This window comes from Saccopteryx leptura, chromosome 3 (assembly GCF_036850995.1).
Source record: "Saccopteryx leptura isolate mSacLep1 chromosome 3, mSacLep1_pri_phased_curated, whole genome shotgun sequence".
NCBI classification, from domain to species: Eukaryota; Metazoa; Chordata; class Mammalia; order Chiroptera; family Emballonuridae; genus Saccopteryx; species Saccopteryx leptura.
In genome coordinates this window covers 148,530,901-148,549,605 of record NC_089505.1, presented here as the reverse complement: position 1 = coordinate 148,549,605, position 18,705 = coordinate 148,530,901, and the positions used below count along the sequence as shown (strand labels likewise).

Sequence of the window (18,705 nt, the reverse complement as noted above, 5' to 3'; positions counted from 1 at the left end):
CATGCAGGAGTCCCGGGTCCATTCCCGGCCAGGGCACACAGGAGAAGCACCCATCTGCTTCTCCACCCCTCCCCCTCTCCTTCTTCTCTGTCTCGCTCTTCCCCTCCCGCAGCCAAGGCTCCATTGGAGCAAACTTTTGAAAGAAATTTACCATTTTTTTCTAGATGTTTCATGGAACTATCATAAAAGAGCTAATTAGTCATGAAGAATGGAGTCACTATAATCAAAATGTAATACAAGATCAAAAAGATTTTGTTTTTGTGAAGTTCAATGGTCTTCATTTAAAATCTATGGAAACTTTGCAATCTTGTGTCTCTCTTAGAATATGCATCTTCTCAAACAATTTTATTACAGATATTAGTCCACTTCGAAATTGTATAAAATTAGTCAAACTGGATCTTCATGGAAATCAGGTAAGCAATAGGCATATCAGATATTTTCATATAAATTAATTTATATTTAATAAGCACTATCTATAGTATGTCTCCCAGATAGTCTTATATAAAAGATAAAATATTAAAAATAAATAAAAATATAAAGTATAGAAACAGAACATTTCAAATGTAAGCAAAAAATTTAAATTAAAAGTATATAGACCCTAGCCAGTTAGTTCAGTGAATAGAGCATAGGCCCAATATAGCTCTCAGGTTTGATCCCCAGTCAGGGCACTCAAGAGAACAACTATCTGTTTCTCTTTCCCTTTTTCTCTCCTTTCTCTTAATCCTCCCCTACCGCAGCCAGTGGCTCCATTGGTGTGAGCACCGGCCAGGGCACTGAGGATAACTCAGTTGATTAGAGCATCAGCCTCAGACAGGGGTTGCAGGTTGGATCTCCGTTGGGGTGCATGCAGGTCTGTCTTTACATCTCCCTTCCTCTCACTTAAAAAAAACTATATAAATAAACTCTGTGATTTTGTGATTTAGTTTATTTTACTTCTTTAAATCATAGTCTGGATTAAGAATACTTATTGACTCCTTAATTTTTTTAAATAACATATAACTGATGTATAATATATTATTTTAAATTCAGGTGTTCAATATAATCATGCAGTAATTGTGCATATTATAAAATCATCACAATATTACACTTAACATTAATCACCAATGATTACAAATCAGATATATAGCTTGCAAATATTTTCTTCCTTTTGGTTGGTTGCCATTTCATTTTAGTGATGGTTTCCTTTGCTATGCAGAAGCTTTTAATATTTATGTAGGCCCACTTGTTTATTTTTGCTTGTGTTGCCTTTTCTCTTGGTTTCAGATTAAAAATATATATATATATATATATCACCCGCATCACCAAGGCTGACGTTAACAAGCTCACTGCCTCTGTTTATGCTAGGATTTTTATGGTTCCAGATCTTACCTTCAAGTTTGTAATTCATGTTAAGTTAATTTTTGTATATGATAGTGGTCCAGTTTTACTCTTCAGCATCTATCTGTCCAGTTTTCCCAACATCATTTATTGAAAAGACTGCTCTTTTCCTGTTGTATATTCTTAGCTTTTTTGTTGCAAATCATTTGACTATATATTTGAGCATTTATTTTTGAGCTCTTTATTGGCCATAGAACTATGTGTCTGGCTTTATGCCAGCATCATACTGTTTGATTAATATAGCTTTGTAATGTAGTTTGAAATCAGGGAGCATGTTCTTCATGCATCCAGCTTTGTTATCTCTAAACATTTCTTTTGCTATTCAGATTTCATTTGAATTTTAGGGTTGTTTGTTTTTTATCTGAAAAATGCCACTGGAATTTTTTTAATAAGCTTAACATGGAATTTGTAGAATGCTTTGGGTAGCATGGATATTTTTAATAATATTATTCCAATCCTTGAACATGGAATATATTTTCATTTATTTGTGTCTTCAATTTTTTTTCATGCTGTCTTATAGTTTTCAGTGTGCAAGTAGTTTACCATCTTGTTTAAAAATATTCTTTTTTGTGGTTTTTTTTGGTGCAATTATAAATGGGATTTTCTTAATTATCCTTTCAGATAGTTTATTAGTGTATAAAAATACAAAAATAAAGTTTATACATTGATTTTCTTCTTTAATCAGTTTTATTTATTTTTTTCTTTTTATTGAATTTATTGGGGTGGCACTGGTTAACAAAATTATACCAGTTTCAGGTGCACAATTTCACAACACATCATCTGAACACCATATTGTATGTTCACCACCCCAAGTCAAGTCTTTTTCTGTCACTTTATGTTCTCCCTATAACCCTTTCACTTCCCCCTCCCCCTAGCAATTATATTGCTGTCCATGTCGATGAGGTATCTTTTTTTTTTTTTTTTTTTTTTTTTTTGTATTTTTCTGAAGTTGGAAACGGGGAGGCAGTCAGACAGATTCCCGCATGCGCCTGACCGGGATCCACTTGGCATGCCCACCAGGGGGCGATGCTCTGCCCATCTGGGGCGTTGCTCTGTTGCAACCAGACCCATTCTAGTGCCTGAGGCAGAAGACATGAAGCCATCCTCAGTGCCCGAGCCAACCTTGCTCTAATGGAGCCTCGGCTGCAGGAGGGGAAGAGAGAGACAGAGAGGAAGGAGAGGGGGGAGGGGTGGAGAAGCAGATGGGCACTTCTCCTGTGTGCCCTGGCCGGGAATCGAACCCAGGACTGACTCTCTACCACTGAACAAACCAGCCAGGGCCCCATGAGGTATTTTTGTTGTTGTTTTTCCTAACTCCCTTCACCTCTCCCAACCAGATCCTCCTGACTCCTGACAGCCCCACAGCCTGCTGTCTATGAGTCTGTGTCTATTTTGCTTGTTAGTTCATTTTGTTCATTAGATTCCACATATAAGTGAAATCATATGGTACTTGTCTTTCTCTAACTGGCTTATTAGCATAATGCTCTAAAGGTCCATCCATGGTATTGCAAAAGGTAAGATTTCCCTTGTATTTTGCAACTTATTGTTCTAACAGTATTTTGGTGGAGTCTTTCAGGTTTATTCCTGTAGAGTAAATATTATGTCATCTGCAAATAGTTATAGGTTTACTTCTTCCTTTCTAATTTGGATACATTTCCTTCCTTCCTTTCCTTCCTTCCTTCCTTCCTTCCTTCCTTCCTTCCTTCCTTCCTTCCTTCCTTCCTTCCTTCCTTCCTTCCTTCCTTCCTTCCTTCCTTCCTCCCTCCCTCCCTCCCTTCCCTTCCTTCCCTCCCTCCCCCCCTCCCTCCCTTCCTCTGGCAACTCCTTCCTCTGGCAACTATGTTGAATAAAAGAGTCAGGAATGAGCATTCTTATCTTGTTCCTGATATTAGAGAAGTTTTCAACTTTTCAACATAGAGTTTGAGATTAACTATGGGCTTATCATATATGGCTTTATTATGTTGTGGTATATTTCTTCTATATTCACTTTTTTTAGAGTTTTTATCAGAAGTGGATATAGAATTTTTCAGATTTTTTTTCTGCTGCTATTGAGAGGATCATGTGATTTTTATCTTTAATTTATGTAGTGTTATCACATTGTTTGACTTGACTCTTTAATTCTGTATATAAGGAAAGTATTTTAAAGATGTTTAAATAGTTGGCCTATGACAAAATAATTTTTACAGAATGGAGTATATGTATTTATTCATTTAATTACACTAATAATGATAAGTTGTTCCAGATGTCCAGTATATTATGTTTTTACACTAGTCACCATTTGATGAATTAAGAAATCTGGTTTTGTATGCTAATTAGAATTTTTCCATTTGGGGACATACTCAGTTTTAGAAGATATTTTAATGCATTTTATTTTTCATGCAATTAATAGAAATTTTGTATTTGTATTTAAAGTACAATTGTTAATAATATTTTAGGTAAAGAGTCTACCAGATGCCAAATTTTGGAGTAGATTAAAGAACCTAAAACTTCTCTATCTTCACGACAATGGGTTTGCAAAGTTAAAGAACGTATGCATGTTATCTGCCTGTCCAAGCCTCATTGCCCTCACTATGTTTGATTGCCCGGTAAGCCTTAAAAAAGAATATAGACATGTTCTTGTCAACAGTATATGGACTCTCAGAGCATTGGATCATCATGTGATTTCTGATGAAGAAATAATTCAGAACTTGCATCTTCCTGAAAGATTCAGAACATATAACCACCGGCTTTTCTTTAATTTCTGCCCTGCTTTGAAAAAGGTAAATGGTTTTATTAGGATTTGTTTTAATTAAATTTATAGAAATAAAATTTTAGCTTCTATGGTCCATATCTAAATTATATAAAACTAATATTTTGCATTATTTATATAATATATACTAGTGAATACATTAGTAATGTATAATAGAAATTTATAAAAATGTTTGTTATGTTTACTGCATAAAAATTGTTGAGAAGAAAATTACTAAATTGCAGAGAAACATATATATGTTTCTATTATGTTTTAAAAGATTAAAGGATATATAGCTTACATACTATAAAATTCCCCCACTTTACATATATAATTAAATGACTTAAATGAATTAACAGTGCTATTTAACCATCTACAAAATCCAATGTTAGAAATTTCCAACATTCCAAAAGTTTCTTTCATTCCCATTCGCAGTAAATCCCTATTCCAACCCCTAGTTCTACGTAACATTGATCTGTTTTCTGTCTCTGTCTATAAATTTGCTTTTATAAAAAAATTAATATAAAGGAGTCATACAATAAATAGTCTTTGCATCTATCCTCTTTTACTTAGTGTGATGTGTTTGAAGCTCATTCATGTTGTAACATGAATCTGTAGTTTGTTCCTTTTGATTTCTGAGTAATCTTTTATTATACAATTATACTACATTTGTATTTTCTTTGTCCATTCACCAATTGATGGACATGAATTATCCCAGTTTTTTGCTAATATGAATAATGTTACTCTGAACACCTACATACATGTCTTCATGTAGATATAAGTTTTCATTTTTGGGGGGTAGATTCTCAGGAGTGCAATTGCTGGGATGTATGGTAATTTTATGTTTAATTTGTTAAGAACAGTAGTACCACTGGTCTGTGAGGGTACTAGTTTATGTGTTTGTAAACTCTTAGTATTTTCTGTTTTTTTCGCTATAGACATGTTAATAATTGTGAAGTAGTATTTCATTTGTGATTTAATTTTCATTTTGTAATGTGTAATGATGATAAGCATCTTTTAATCTGCTTATTAACTAGTCATGTATCTTTGATGAAATGTCTATAGAATTTTTTTCTGCATTTTTAAAGTAGATTGTTTTAGTGAGTGGTAAGAGAAGATATCTGCATGTAAGTCCTTTATCAAATATATGAATCAAAAATATTTTCTCCCAGCCCTGGCTGGTTGGCTCAGCGGTAGAGCGTCGGCCTACCGTGTGGAGGACCCGGGTTCGATTCCCGGCCAGGGCACACAGGAGAAGTGCCCATTTGCTTCTCCACCCCTCCGCCGCGCCTTCCTCTCTGTCTCTCTCTTCCTTTCCCGCAGCCAAGGCTCCATTGGAGCAAAGATGGCCCGGGCGCTGGGGATGGCTCTGTGGCCTCTGCCCCAGGTGCTAGAGTGGCTCTAGTCGCAACATGGCGACGCCCAGGATGGGCAGAGCATCGCCCCCTGGTGGGCAGAGTGTGGCCCCATGGTGGGCGTACTGGGTGGATCCCAGTCGGGCGCATGCGGGAGTCTGTCTGACTGTCTCTCCCTGTCTCCAGCTTCAGAAAAAAAAAAGAAAAAAAAATGCAAAAAAAAAATATATTTTCTACATCCTGTAGCTTGTCTTTTCATTTTCTTAGTGGTCTCTTTTAAAGCAGAAAAGTTTTGAGTTTTATGAGGTTCAATATTATGCATTTTTTATGTATCATTTTTTGGTGTTTTATCTAAGAACTCTAATTCTAGTCACAATTTTTTTCATCTAGAAGTTTAATAATTATATTTACTAAAATTAGATTTATGTTTTATCTTGAATTTTTATGTAGTATGTGAGGTAAGAAGTTTATTTTTACATGTTGATATTCAATTATACCAGTTCATTTGTTAAAAAGATTATTCTTTCCCCAGTGAATTGTTTTGATATCTGTCAAAAATAAATTGGCCATAACCTGACCTGTGGTGGCGCAGTGGACAAGGCGTCGACCTAGAATGCTGAGGTTGCCGGTTCGAAACCCTGCCTTGCCTGGTCAAGGCACATATGGGAGTTGATGCTTCCTGCTTTTCTCTCTCTCTCTGTCTCTCTCTGTCTCTCTCTCTCCCTCTAAAATAAATAATTAAAATTAAAAAAAAATTGGCCATAAATGTAAGGGTCTATTTCTGGACTCTCAGTTAATAGTCTGGTAGTGTATATATTTATTCTTAAGACATTACCACACAGTCTTCATAACTGTAGTTAACTTTTGAAATAGGGAAGTATGAATCCTCGAAATTTGCCATTTTTTTTTTTTCAATATTGCTTTGGCTATTCAGGGATCTTTGCATTTACAAGTGAATTTTAGGATCAGCTTGTCAATTTTGACAATGATCCCTGCTATGATAGTAATAAAGGTTCTATAAAATGTATAGATCAATTTGTGGAGAATTGCCATTTTTACAATAGTGAGTATTCTCATTTATGAATGTGAACTGTATCTTAGTTTATTTAGATATTCTTTAATTCTCTGAACAATGCTTTGTAGTTTGCATTCTACAAGTGTTGCACTTACTTTGTTAAAACGTTTTTGTATTTGATTTGAGAATGTAGCCATTTATTTAATTTTATATTTGGATTACTTGTTGCTAATATATATAAATACAATTGATATTTTCATTTAATCATATATCCTGCTAAATTCTTATTCTCATTTATTAGTTCTGGATTTTTTTTAATTCAAAATATTTGTTTTCAATTGAAAGTGCATCTTTAATTTTTTCAAGTTTTTTATATTTGAATGAATGCATTGGGAAATAGTTTATTTTCTCAATGCTATAAAGAACAACTTAGATTATTAATGAAGAGTATAATACTATTCCATTCTTAAACAATTAATTTAGACCTGGTGACTTAGACCTGTTCATATCATCATTTTATGCTGATTTTTAAGTGTTGAAAGAGTTATTGGGAAACTCTATATAGTTAGAGTTTACATGATACTTAAATGGATAGATTAAAAATATAAGAAAAATATATCATGACGTGAATATTAGAACAAATACATATGTATGAGTTCAAAGAAGAAGGCTAACTCTTCAGGTATTAGAAAAAGTCAGGCACAAAGTATAGGAAGTAAGTATTTTGCAAAAGAGTGTTTATAATGTTTTCTAAATAGATATAAATCTGCATATAAATGCATTGAAAATTGATGAAGAATAGAAAATCATTTGAACAGTGGTGATCACATCTGAAAGGTTGTATAAACAATAAACAGTGATTAGGGATGGGAAGGCTGTAGATTAGGAAGTTGGAAGACTTTTATAATTATATATGATTCTTTATATTTAAATATGTAAGTATATTAATTATTTTGTAATAATAGTTTTAAAAATTAGAGAAATAAAAAACAAAGAATATTTATCTGGGTGTCTTAACCTGGACCCTATTATGAAGAATTTCATCTAGAAATTCTAGTTGTATCATATGGTATAGTCAAATTTAGGAACATACATGATCTTTTAAAGGACAATCAAAATATTTGATGTTCATTTAAGGAATTAACAGAAAGTTGAATGGAGAGTATTGAAAAGAACCTGGAATGACATACCAAGGAGTTTAGAATTCTTAATGCATGCGGTTAAAATCTATTAAAGTTATTTGAGTAGGAAAATTAGAAGGATTTCATCATAGTTGGCCTCTATGAATAAATAGTATTGACACAGTTTTATAAAGATTAATACAGTATTTTGCTAGCAGATTAATAGGGTTAAGGGACAGATAAGGGCAGAGAAATCAATTACTCTAGGCCAGAAATGATGTGATTAGGGTTGATGTAGACAACAAGTGGCAAAGAAGAAAGAAGACAGTGTAGAGGATACTCAGTAAAAGCCATTGTGGTAAGCACTTTATACATTTCATCCATTCATTTCTTCACCAAATTTGTACTGAGTCCCTATTATGGGAGCGGGATTATTCTGGACTCAGTAGTAAGTAATACTGACAAAGGTTCTGCTTTCGTAAAGTTTAGTGGAAAGATACAGGAAATAAATGTGTAAGGCAAATTCCTCATACCTCCACCCTAAAATAAAACAACCATAAAATGCCAGATAATGTTAATTTCTAAATAAAATGTTAACAGAGAAGGAAAGGGGTTGAGAGCTGCACTAGTTTAGCTAGGGTGGATAGGGAAGGACTTTCTGAAAAATATTTATTCTTTGTTATATTCTTTGACTTGTAAAGGTATTACTCTTACTTCACAGATGAAAACAAAATATGGTAAGTTTTAGGAACTTACCCAGTGTCAGATTTCAAGGCTGTTTTGGTTTTGTAGTACTACAATCTTCACAAATGGTAGAGAGTGCAAAGATTTGACAGGATTCTTTTTAACAGATTAAGTATAAACAGGGAAGAATAAGTAGTAAGGAAATAGTCCTGTAGTATTTTGAGCTTGAATAACTGGGACAAAAAATAACCTAGTTAACAGAAATGTTTGCTTTGCTTTTATTTTATTTTATTTTAATTAGTGAGCAAGAAAGAGACAAGAAAGGAGAGAGATGAGAATCATAAACTCATAGTTGCGTCACTTTAGTTCTTCATTGATCACTTCTCATACATGCCTTGACCTGGAGACTCAAGCCAAGCCAGTGACTCCTTGCTCAAGCTAGTGACCTTGGGCTTAAGCCAGCAACCATGGGCTTCAAGCCAGTAATGATGAAATCATGTTGAAGATCCCATGCTTAATCTGGTGACCCTGTGTTCAAGTTGGTGAGCCTGTGCTCATCCTGAGACTTCAGGGTTTTGAACCTGGGACCTCAGTGTCCCAAGTCAATGCACTATACACTGTGCCACCACTAGTCAGGCAGAAATGGTGGCATTTAAATGGTTTCAGTAGAAAGTTAAGATCTGTCATATTTAGTTGAGGCAGGATATTGATGTAGACATATCACCAGCCATTGGAAAGGAAGGACTAACATTCAGAAATAATGTTCTAAGTCTAAGAAGTCTAAGATGTCAATCCAGTAGTTGTTTGCTTGAGGTCATAATTGAGACTGAGCTATAACAGGAAAAGATAAAGGAAATAAAGGCTGAAAGTTAAGGACAAAGCCTCAGGGCACAGTCTCAATTTTTTGGGTAAAACACAGTGGATCCAATAAGGATGAAAGAGTTCTGATCCCAGGAGATAGAAGGAAAAACAGAGACATACTTTATTATCACTTAAGTTAAATGAAAAGACTGATTTAAAAGTGAGAAGAATGTTGTATATGGTTAAGGAAAATAGCACTGATATAAAACTATTTTGAAAGGCTTTTAGCTGGTGACAAGGTTATTGCATTTTTGAATTTCAATAACTTGCAGGGATGAATATAAAATTATAATGCCAAATATAGAACCTTTTTTCTGAGAAAATATTTGATAAAGGAGAGACAATGGTCTCTGTAGAAAATCGAATTAACAAATCACTTTATGTGAGATGATACTAATTTCAACATATTTTTAAATTGAAAGAAATAAACTTTAATTAAAAAAAATTGAGCCTTGGCCTGTTGGCTCAGTGGTAGAGTGTTGGCCTGATGTGTGGATGTCTAGGTTTGATTCCCGGTCAGGGCACACAGGAGAAGCACCCATCTTCTTCTGAACCCCTCCCCTTCTCACCTCTCTTTCTCTGTCTCTTCCCCTCTTGCAAGCCATGGCTCAATTGGAGTGAGTTGGCCCAAGGCACTGAGGATGGCTCCATGGCCTCTGCCTCAGGTGCTAAGAAGAGCTTGGTTGCTGAACAACAGAACAGTATTCCAGGCCCTGGCCAGATGGCTCAGCGGTAGAGCATCGGCCTGGCGTGCGGGGGACCCGGGTTTGATTCCCGGCCAGGGCACATAGGAGAAGCACCCATTTGCTTCTCCACCCCCCCTCCTTCCTCTCTGTCTCTCTCTTCCCCTCCCGCAGCCAAGGCTCCATTGGAGCAAAGATGGCCCGGGCGCTGGAGATAGCTCCTTGGCCTCTGCCCCAGGCGCTAGAGTGGCTCTGGTTGCGGCAGAGCGATGCCCCGGAGGGGCAGAGCATCTCCCCCTGGTGGGCAGAGCGTCGCCCCTGGTGGGCGCATGCGGGAGTCTGTCTGACTGTCTCTCCCCGTTTCCAGCTTCAGAAAAATACAAAAAAAAACCCAAAACCAAACAAACAAAAAACATAACAAAAAAACAAAACAAAAAAAACCAGTATTCCAGATGGGCAGAGCATCGCCCCCTAGTGGGCTTGTCAGGTGGATCCCTGTCAGGGCACATGTGAGAGTCTGTCTCTGCCTCCCCTCCTCTCACTGAATTAAAAAAAAAAAAAATTGAAAACAGAAATAGAAGCAATGATTGAATAAAAAATAATTGTGTACAAAATTTGAAGGAAAGGCCTAAAAAACAGAGTAAACCTTGAAGTAATATATGTATACCAAATTCTGGCAGAATTTGTATGAGTTATAGAGAGTTAAAGAAACCATTGAATAACAGTTTTCAGTTTACCTATGCATTTCCATTCATTACTTTTGCTTATAAGCAATATTCTTCTCATAAGGTTATCCTTTGACTATTGAAAGATTTTTGTTTAGTTTGTAGAAATATAAAAAATACTTAAGAAGGAATAAACAGCAGTCTATGAGGATCTATTTTTATTCAGTCATTGCATTTGTTATTAAGAATATTATGAAAACTGAAAATATTTGTGAACCTTATAATAGTTCATGTAATACTTTCATTATGTATTATTGTTCATTATCTGGAAGGTATAGATGTAGAAATTAAAGAAGTCTATGTTCACTATAAAAGAAACAAATTCATAGTCTGATTTAAACTTGTGCTGATTTTAACAATAAAATTATCTAGAAGGATCCCATTAATTCTTCACTGAGATATTTAATGATATACAGACCTTTGTTTTTTGGGGTCTAGTTGGAAAATATATTTTGAAGAAAAGGAAAAACACAGGCTCTTCACTATATGAAATCAAAGTAACTAGAAATTTGAAATGCTTAGTTATCTAATAGCATATAATAGAAGGATAATAGATGTATAAATAATTTTATTATGTATAAATAAAAATGTTTAAGATGGGAATGATCTCTTTGATAGGAACAAAAGGCAAAGCCACCTGAGAGACTTCTATCACCAAACTATATCACAAGGCTACCACTAGATAAAAGGGAATCTAGTATGATGCATTATTTTTTTTACAGAGATGGAGAGAGAGTCAGAGGGAAGGATAGACAGGGACAGACAGACAGGAACGGAGAGATGGGAAGCATCAATCATTATTTTTTGCTGCACATTGCAAGACCTTAGTTGTTCACTGATTGCTTTCTCATATGTGCCTTGATCATGGGCCTTCAGCAGACCAAGTAACCCCTTGCTCGAGCCAGCCACTTTGCTCAAACCAGATGAGCCCGCACTCAAGTTGGTGACCTCAGGGTCTCGAACCTGGGTCCTCAGCATCCCAGTCCAATGCTCTATCCACTGTGCCACCACCTGGTCAGGCATGATGCATATTTTTAATGGCACATTTACTTGTTAAACAAAACCAACATTCTGTTAATAAGGAAGAAGGAAAGATAGATTTTTGGAAGACAGTACTTTCTGTTTAACAGTGAAAAATAAATGAAAAATGCAGTACAGCACTGATATTTTAAGATGTTTTTAGTTCAAACATTTTGTTCTTTATTCCATTGTATCAAAAGGAAAATAAAAATGCTTACATACAATATGTAATTAACAAATACATTCTTTTAAAAAACTTAATGCTTGAAGTAATAGAGTGATATAGATTAATGTTTGTAAAATTTTAAATGTTTTTAGTTTCCAAAAAATAAAGATAAAAAATATATAGCCTGTATGAAATATGAAAGGTCATATAAAATGTGAAAAGTAAAACTATATTTATAAAAATTCACAATATAGGTACATTTATGAATATTGTTGAACTATAAATAAATGTAAATAAATTATAAACAGGTATAAAAAACCAAAATTAAAATGTTTATTAGCATGATCAAGTTCAAAAACTGAAATAATACAGAAAAATAAAAAAGTGCTAAGTAAATACAGTATTATTACGTTGAATAAAGCAAAAGACTTTTTTCCCTTTATTATTAATTTTAATGGAGTGACATTGATTAATTGAGGTACATAGATTCAGAGAAAACATCTCCAGGTTATTTAGACATTTTAATATGTTGTATACCCATCACCTAAAGCCAAATTGTCATCTGTCACCTTCTACCTGATTTTTTTGTGCCCCTTCCTTCCCCCACCTCCTCCCTCCTCTCCCTTGCCCCCCCCCCGTAACCACCACACTCTTGTCCATGTCCCCGAGTTTCATTTTTATGTTCCACCTATATATGAAATCATATAGTTCTCAGTTTTTTCTGATTTACTTATTTCACTCAGTATAATATTATCAAGGTCCATTCATGTTGCTGTAAATGATCCGATGTCATCATTTCTTATGGCTGAGTAGTATTCCATAGAATATATGTACCACTATTTCTTTATCCAGTCATCTATTGAAGGGCTTTTTGGTTGTTTCCATGTCTTGGCTACTGTGAACAATGCCGCAATGAACATGGGCCATGTGTCTTTACTTATCAGTGTTTTTGAGTTGTAGAGTTATATACCCAGTGGAGGGATTGCTGGGTCATACGGTAGTTCTATTTTAAATTTTTTGAGAAACCACCATACTTTCCTCCATAATGGTTGCACTACTTTACATTCCCACCAACAGTGGATGAGGGTTCCTTTTTCTCCACAGCCTCTCCAACACCTGTTATTACCTGTCTTGTTGATAATAGCTAATTTAACAGGTGTGAGGTGGTATCTTATTAGTTTTGATTTGCATTTCTCTAATAGCTAATGAAGATGAGCATCTTTTCATATATCTGTTGGCCATTTGTATTTCTTCCTGGGAGAAGTGTCTGTTCATGTCCTCTTCCCATTTTTTTATTGGATTGTTTGTTGTTGAGTTTTATGAGTTCTTTGTATATTTTGGATATTAGGCCCTTATCTGTGTTGTGTTTGAAAATGTCATTTACTTGGTTGTCTGGGGTTTTTTTGTCAGTTACTCTTGCTGTGCAAAAGCTTCTTAGTCTGATGTAGTCCCATTCATTTATCTTCGCCTTCATTTCCTACCAAAGGACTTTTTACATTAGTCTTGATGTAGACTTCTGCAAACAAATCATTAAGTGGCATTAATATGTAATCTTTCAAGGGATATAAATATAACTGCTACAATAAAGTTTTTTTTGCACATTAATATACAAAATGGTATTATACAAATACATATGACAAATATATTTGGAAATATGAAACTAAATAGATAGAAAATATTTTAATAGTGGGGGAACATAAAATCTTTGTCTCAGTAAATTGTTTTGTTAAATATGGATACAGGGTTCCACTTCTGGGACGATAGAGTGGATGCACCTCTCACAATTTACAACTCAATTTCTGTGACATTATATGCATTATGAAATTACTATGTTACATAAATTATATAGCTTCTTGGATTTTATATACAAAACAAACCTAAAAAAGACTGTGAATGGGAAAAAGCAGAGGCTGTTTGCCTAGGACAATTAGAACCTGAGGAATTATATAGTAGTGAAGTAAGTTGCCTCTTTGGCATATATATATATATATATATATATATATATATATCCTAAAATTGAAGCTTAAGAAGCCAGTAGCCCAGAAAAGTCAATGTGTGCAAACAAAATACTAAAAATACTAACAGAAGCCTTCTCTCTCTATCCTAAAGGGAAAAAAATGTTCAGTTTAGTAAGACAGATAACTTTTAGATAATAATCACTCTACCCCAGTCAAAACTATAGAAGAAATTGTGGTTCCACCTTCACCCATGCAGCATAGCCATAGAGAGTGGGAAACCTAGACTTCTTGTGAGGCTCTAATAAGGCAACTCAAAATTCACTGGAATGGTGTCACAGGAGGCCTAATAGAGATCAGGCTTTTACCATTGCCTAGAATTAATAAGGCCACCCCATAACATTGTCAGTGAAGATCACATACGAGTTGAAACTCTCATCCTCACCCAGTAGAAACAAGGAGCACACCTCCCAATTGGGAGTTTATAGATGAATGATGAGTAACTTGGACTTTACTTACCTCTTATAAATAACAAGATAATGACACATTTCTGCTTATGGAGGAATATTAAAGAAAGCCAACTAAGACAGTTTAAATACAATTAAAAGTTTTGTTTGTCTGTTTTTGTTAACATGAAATATATTTAAAATTATTGTGTTTATATATCGATAGATTCTATTGTCCTTCCGAATACATCCTTCCCTCCTCCGTGTTCTCCAGTACATCAACCTTGTCCCCTCCCATAACTCCCTCCCCCCCTTTCCTCCAGGTTTTGCTTTTCTGCTCTCATCCCATCCTATCATCCCATCCTATCATCCCCTTCCCTCAGTCTGCTTTCCTTCTGGATCCTTTGATCCCACCTCTGTCTCTATTCTGTTGCTCAGTTCATATTGTTCGTCAGATTCCTCAAATGAGTGAGGTCATATGATATTTTTCTTTCTCTGCCTGGCTTATTTCACTTAACATAATAGTTTCCAGGTCCATCCATGTTGTCATAAAAAGTAATATATCCCTTTTTCATGGCCCTATAGTATTCCATTGTGTATATGTACCACTGATTTTTGATCCACTCGTCCACTGACAGACACTTGGGCTATTTCCAGATCTTGGCTATTGTAAACAATGCTTCCATAAACATGGGGGTGCATTTCTCCTTTTAAATCATTGATGTGGTGTTCTTGGGATATATTCCTAAAATTGGGATGGCTGGGTCAAAAGGAAGTTCCATTTTTAATTTTTTGAGGAATCTCCATACTGTTTTCCACAGTGACTGTACCAGTCTGCATCCCCACCAGCAGTACATCCTCACTAGCACTTATTATGTGGGTTTTGTTGATGAGCGCCATTCTAACGTGTGAGATGATATCTCATTGTGGTTTTAATTTGCATTTCTCTAATGATTAGTGATGCTGAGCATTTTTTCATATGCCTTTTGGCCATCTGTATGTCCTCTTTGGAGAAGTGTCTATTCATTTATTTTGTCCATTTTTTTTTCTTTACAGAGACAGAGAGTCAGAGAAAGGAACAGATAGGGACAGACAGACAGGAATTCAGAGAGATGAGAAGCATCAATCATTAGTTTATTGTTGCAACACCTTAGTTGTTCACTGATTGCTTTCTCATATGTGCCTTGACCGTGGGGCTACAGCAGACCAAGTAACCCCTTGCTTGAGCCAGTGACCTTGGGTCTAAGCTGGTGAGCTTTGCTCAAACCAGATGAGGCCACACTCAAGCTGGCGACCTCAGGGTCTCCAACCTGGGTTTTCCACATCCCAGTCCGACACTCTATCCACTGCACAACTGCCTGGTCAGGCTCTTTTGCCCATTTTTTGATTGGATTCTTTATCTTCCTGGTGTTGAGTTTTACAAGTTCTTTATAAATTTTGGTTATTAACCCCTTATCAGATGTATTGTTGAATATGTTCTCCCATTGTGTGGTTTGCCTTTTTATTTTGTTCATACCGTCTTTAGCTGTGCAAAAGCTTTTTAGTTTGATGTAGTACCATTTGTTTATCCTGTCTTTTAATTCCCTTGCCTGTGGAGAGAAATCAGCAAATATATTGCTGCGAGACATGTCGGAGAGTTTATTGTCTATGTCTTCCTCTAGTATGCTTATAGTTTCACAACTTGCATTTAAGTCTTTTATCCATTTTGAGTTTATTTTTGTGAATGGTGTAAGTTGGTGGTCTAGTTTTATTTTTTTGCAGGTAGCTGTCCAATTTTCCCAACACCTTTTGTTAAAGAGACTGTCTTTACTACATTGTATGCTATTACCACCCTTGTCAAATATCAATTGTCCATAAAGGTGTGGGATTATTTCTGGGTTCTCTGTTCTGTTCCATTGATCTGTATGCCTGTTCTTGTGCCAGTACCAAGCTGTTTTGAGTACAATGGCCTTGTAGTATAACTTGACATCCGGAAGTGTGATACCTCCCACTTTATTCTTCTTTTTTAAGATTGCTGAGGCTATTTGTGTTCTTTTTTTGTTCCATATGAATTTTTGGAATATTTGTTTTATATCTTTGAAGTATGTCATTGATATTTTAATAGGAATTTCATTGAATTTATAAATTGCTTTGAGTAATATAGACATTTTAATGATGTTTATTCTTCCCGTCCATGAACACGGTATATGTGTCTTCCTTGATTTCTTTTATCAATGTTTTGTAATTTTCCAAGTACCAGTCTTTAACCTGCTTGGTTAAATTTATTCCTAAGTACTTTAATTTTTTGTTGCATGATTTAGTGAAGATGATTGTTTTCTTAATTTCTCCTTCAGACAAATCATTGTTGGTGTATAAAAATGCCTCTGATCTCTGAGTATTAATTTTATATCCTGCCACCTTGCTAAATTCATTTATAAGGTCCAGTAGTTTTTTACTGCAACTTTAAGGTTTTCTATATACAGTATCAGATCATCAGCAAATAATGATAGTTTTACTTCTTTTTTTCCAATTTGGATGCCTTTTATTTCTTCTTCTTGTCTGATTGCTGTGGCTAGGACTTCCAGAATTATGTTGAATAAGAGTGGTGAAAGGGGGCACCCCTGACTTGTTCCTGATCTTTAAGAGGATTGCTTTTATCTTTTGCCCATTGAGTATGATGTTGGCTGTGAGTCTGTCATAGATGGCCTTTATCATGTTTAGGTATGTTCCCTGTATTTCCACTTTGCTGAGAGTTTTGATCATAAATGAGTGCTGGATTTTATTGAATGCTTTTTCTACATCTATTGATATTATCATGTGGTTTTAGTCCTACCTTTTGTTTATGTGATGAATCACATTGATTGATTTATGAATATTGTATGAGCCTTGCCTCCCTAGAATAAATCACACTTGATCATGATGTATGATTTTTTTCATATATTGCTGGATCCGGTTTGCTAATATTGTGTTGATAATTTTAACATCTAAATTCATCAGGGATATTGGCCTATAGTTTTCTTTCTTTGTGTTGGCTTTGCCTGTTTTTGTAATCAAAATTTTGCTTGCCTCATAAAAGGAGCTTGGAAGTTTCCCTCCTCTTGAATTTTTTGAAATAACTTGAAAAGGATAGGAGTTAGTTCTTCTTTGAATGTTTGGTAGAATTTGCTTGTGAAGCTATCTGGCCCAGGGCTTTTGTTTGTTGGGTTTTTTTTCATATCTGTTTCCATCTCATTTGTTGTAATTGGTCTATTTAGGTTTTCTGTCTCTTCCAGATGGATTTTTGAAAGATTATATTTTTGAAGGAATTTGTCCATTTCACCTAGGTTGTCTAATTTTTTGGCATACAGTTCTTCGTAGTATTTTCTTAAAATCCTTTGTATTTCTGCTGTGTCAATCGTTACTTCTTCACCATCATTTCTAATTTTATTTATTTGAGTCCTTTCTCTTTTTTTCTTTGTGAGCCTGGCTAAGGGTTCATCGATCTTATTTACCTTTTCAAAGAACCAGCTCTTGGTTGCAATGATCCTCTGTATTGTTTTTTTATTCTCTATGTCATATATTTCCACTCCTTTATTATTTTCTTCCTTCTACTTTCTCTGGGCTTTACTTGCTGTTCTTTTTCTAGTTCTTTTAGTTGCAGTTTTAAGTTGTTTATTTGAGCTTTTTCTTGCTTCTTACGGTATGCCTGTAATGCTATAAACTTCCCTATCAGGACTGCTTTTGTTGTGAGTTGGTCAAATAAGTTTGTAAATATATATATATATATATGTTTGCTCGCTTGTGACTAGCAGGCCAGGTCGTTGTAGCCTAAGGTTTGGTTTTGGGACTAAGCTTTTCCCCACACCCTTGACTGATTGTATGATCTGGGTGGTGCACTCTCATGAGGAATCCAATTATGCCTTGGATAAGTGACTTTGTATCAGAGACTTCCTTGTTTGTATATTGGATTAAGGGATTTTGGTTTTCTACACTATAAAGTGGGACAGACCAGGAGCTTGGACACACAGTTCCTGCTATCACAATTGCAGGGGCTTCCCTGATCCCTTGCCCTTCATGAGAAGAGCTGGTTTTCTGCTTTACCCTTGTCTTCTTTTGTGGTTTGCCTGTCTTGGTGAGACACCAATAAATAGGATGGCCCCCCGTCCTCTGACTCCGCCATTTCTTTATCGTCTGCCCGAATCCAATGGGAACCTGCATGTGAATGGCCACGATGGCGGCTCCTGGCCTTACATTGTGTCCCACAGATTTTGAGTTGTATGCTCATTTCATTTGTTTCAAGGACATTTTTGATATCTTCCTTGATCTCATTGTTGACCCATTCATTATTTAATAACATGCTGTTTAGTTTCCAAGTATTTGAGTGTTTTTTAGTTTTTAGGTTGTAATTGATTTTTAGTTTCATGCCATTGTAGTCAGAGAAGATGCTTGATATAGTTTCTATCTTCTTAAATTTGTTGAGACTTGTTTTATGCCCTAATATGTGGTCTATCCTAGAGAATGTACCATGCACACTTGAAAAGAATGAATATTCTGCTGCTTTAAGGTGAAAGGTTCTGAAGATATCTATTAAATCAAGTTGATCTAGTATGT

General features: G+C 35.2%; 1 protein-coding gene and 1 non-coding gene across 2 annotated transcripts in view; both read left to right on the top strand.

The window, feature by feature from the left end:
* Positions 1–164: 164 nt before the first annotated feature.
* LRRIQ3 (leucine rich repeats and IQ motif containing 3) overlaps positions 165–18,705 on the top strand; it is a 177,232-nt gene continuing 158,691 nt past the window's right edge. The window contains exons 1-2 of the mRNA XM_066372202.1: positions 165–413; positions 3,813–4,136. Of these exons, the coding sequence (XP_066228299.1) occupies positions 165–413; positions 3,813–4,136 (573 nt within the window). The remainder of the gene's footprint in view (positions 414–3,812; positions 4,137–18,705) is intronic.
* On the top strand, positions 5,277–5,352 carry TRNAG-ACC (transfer RNA glycine (anticodon ACC)). The gene has a single exon. It is a non-coding gene; the product is annotated as a tRNA-Gly (tRNA).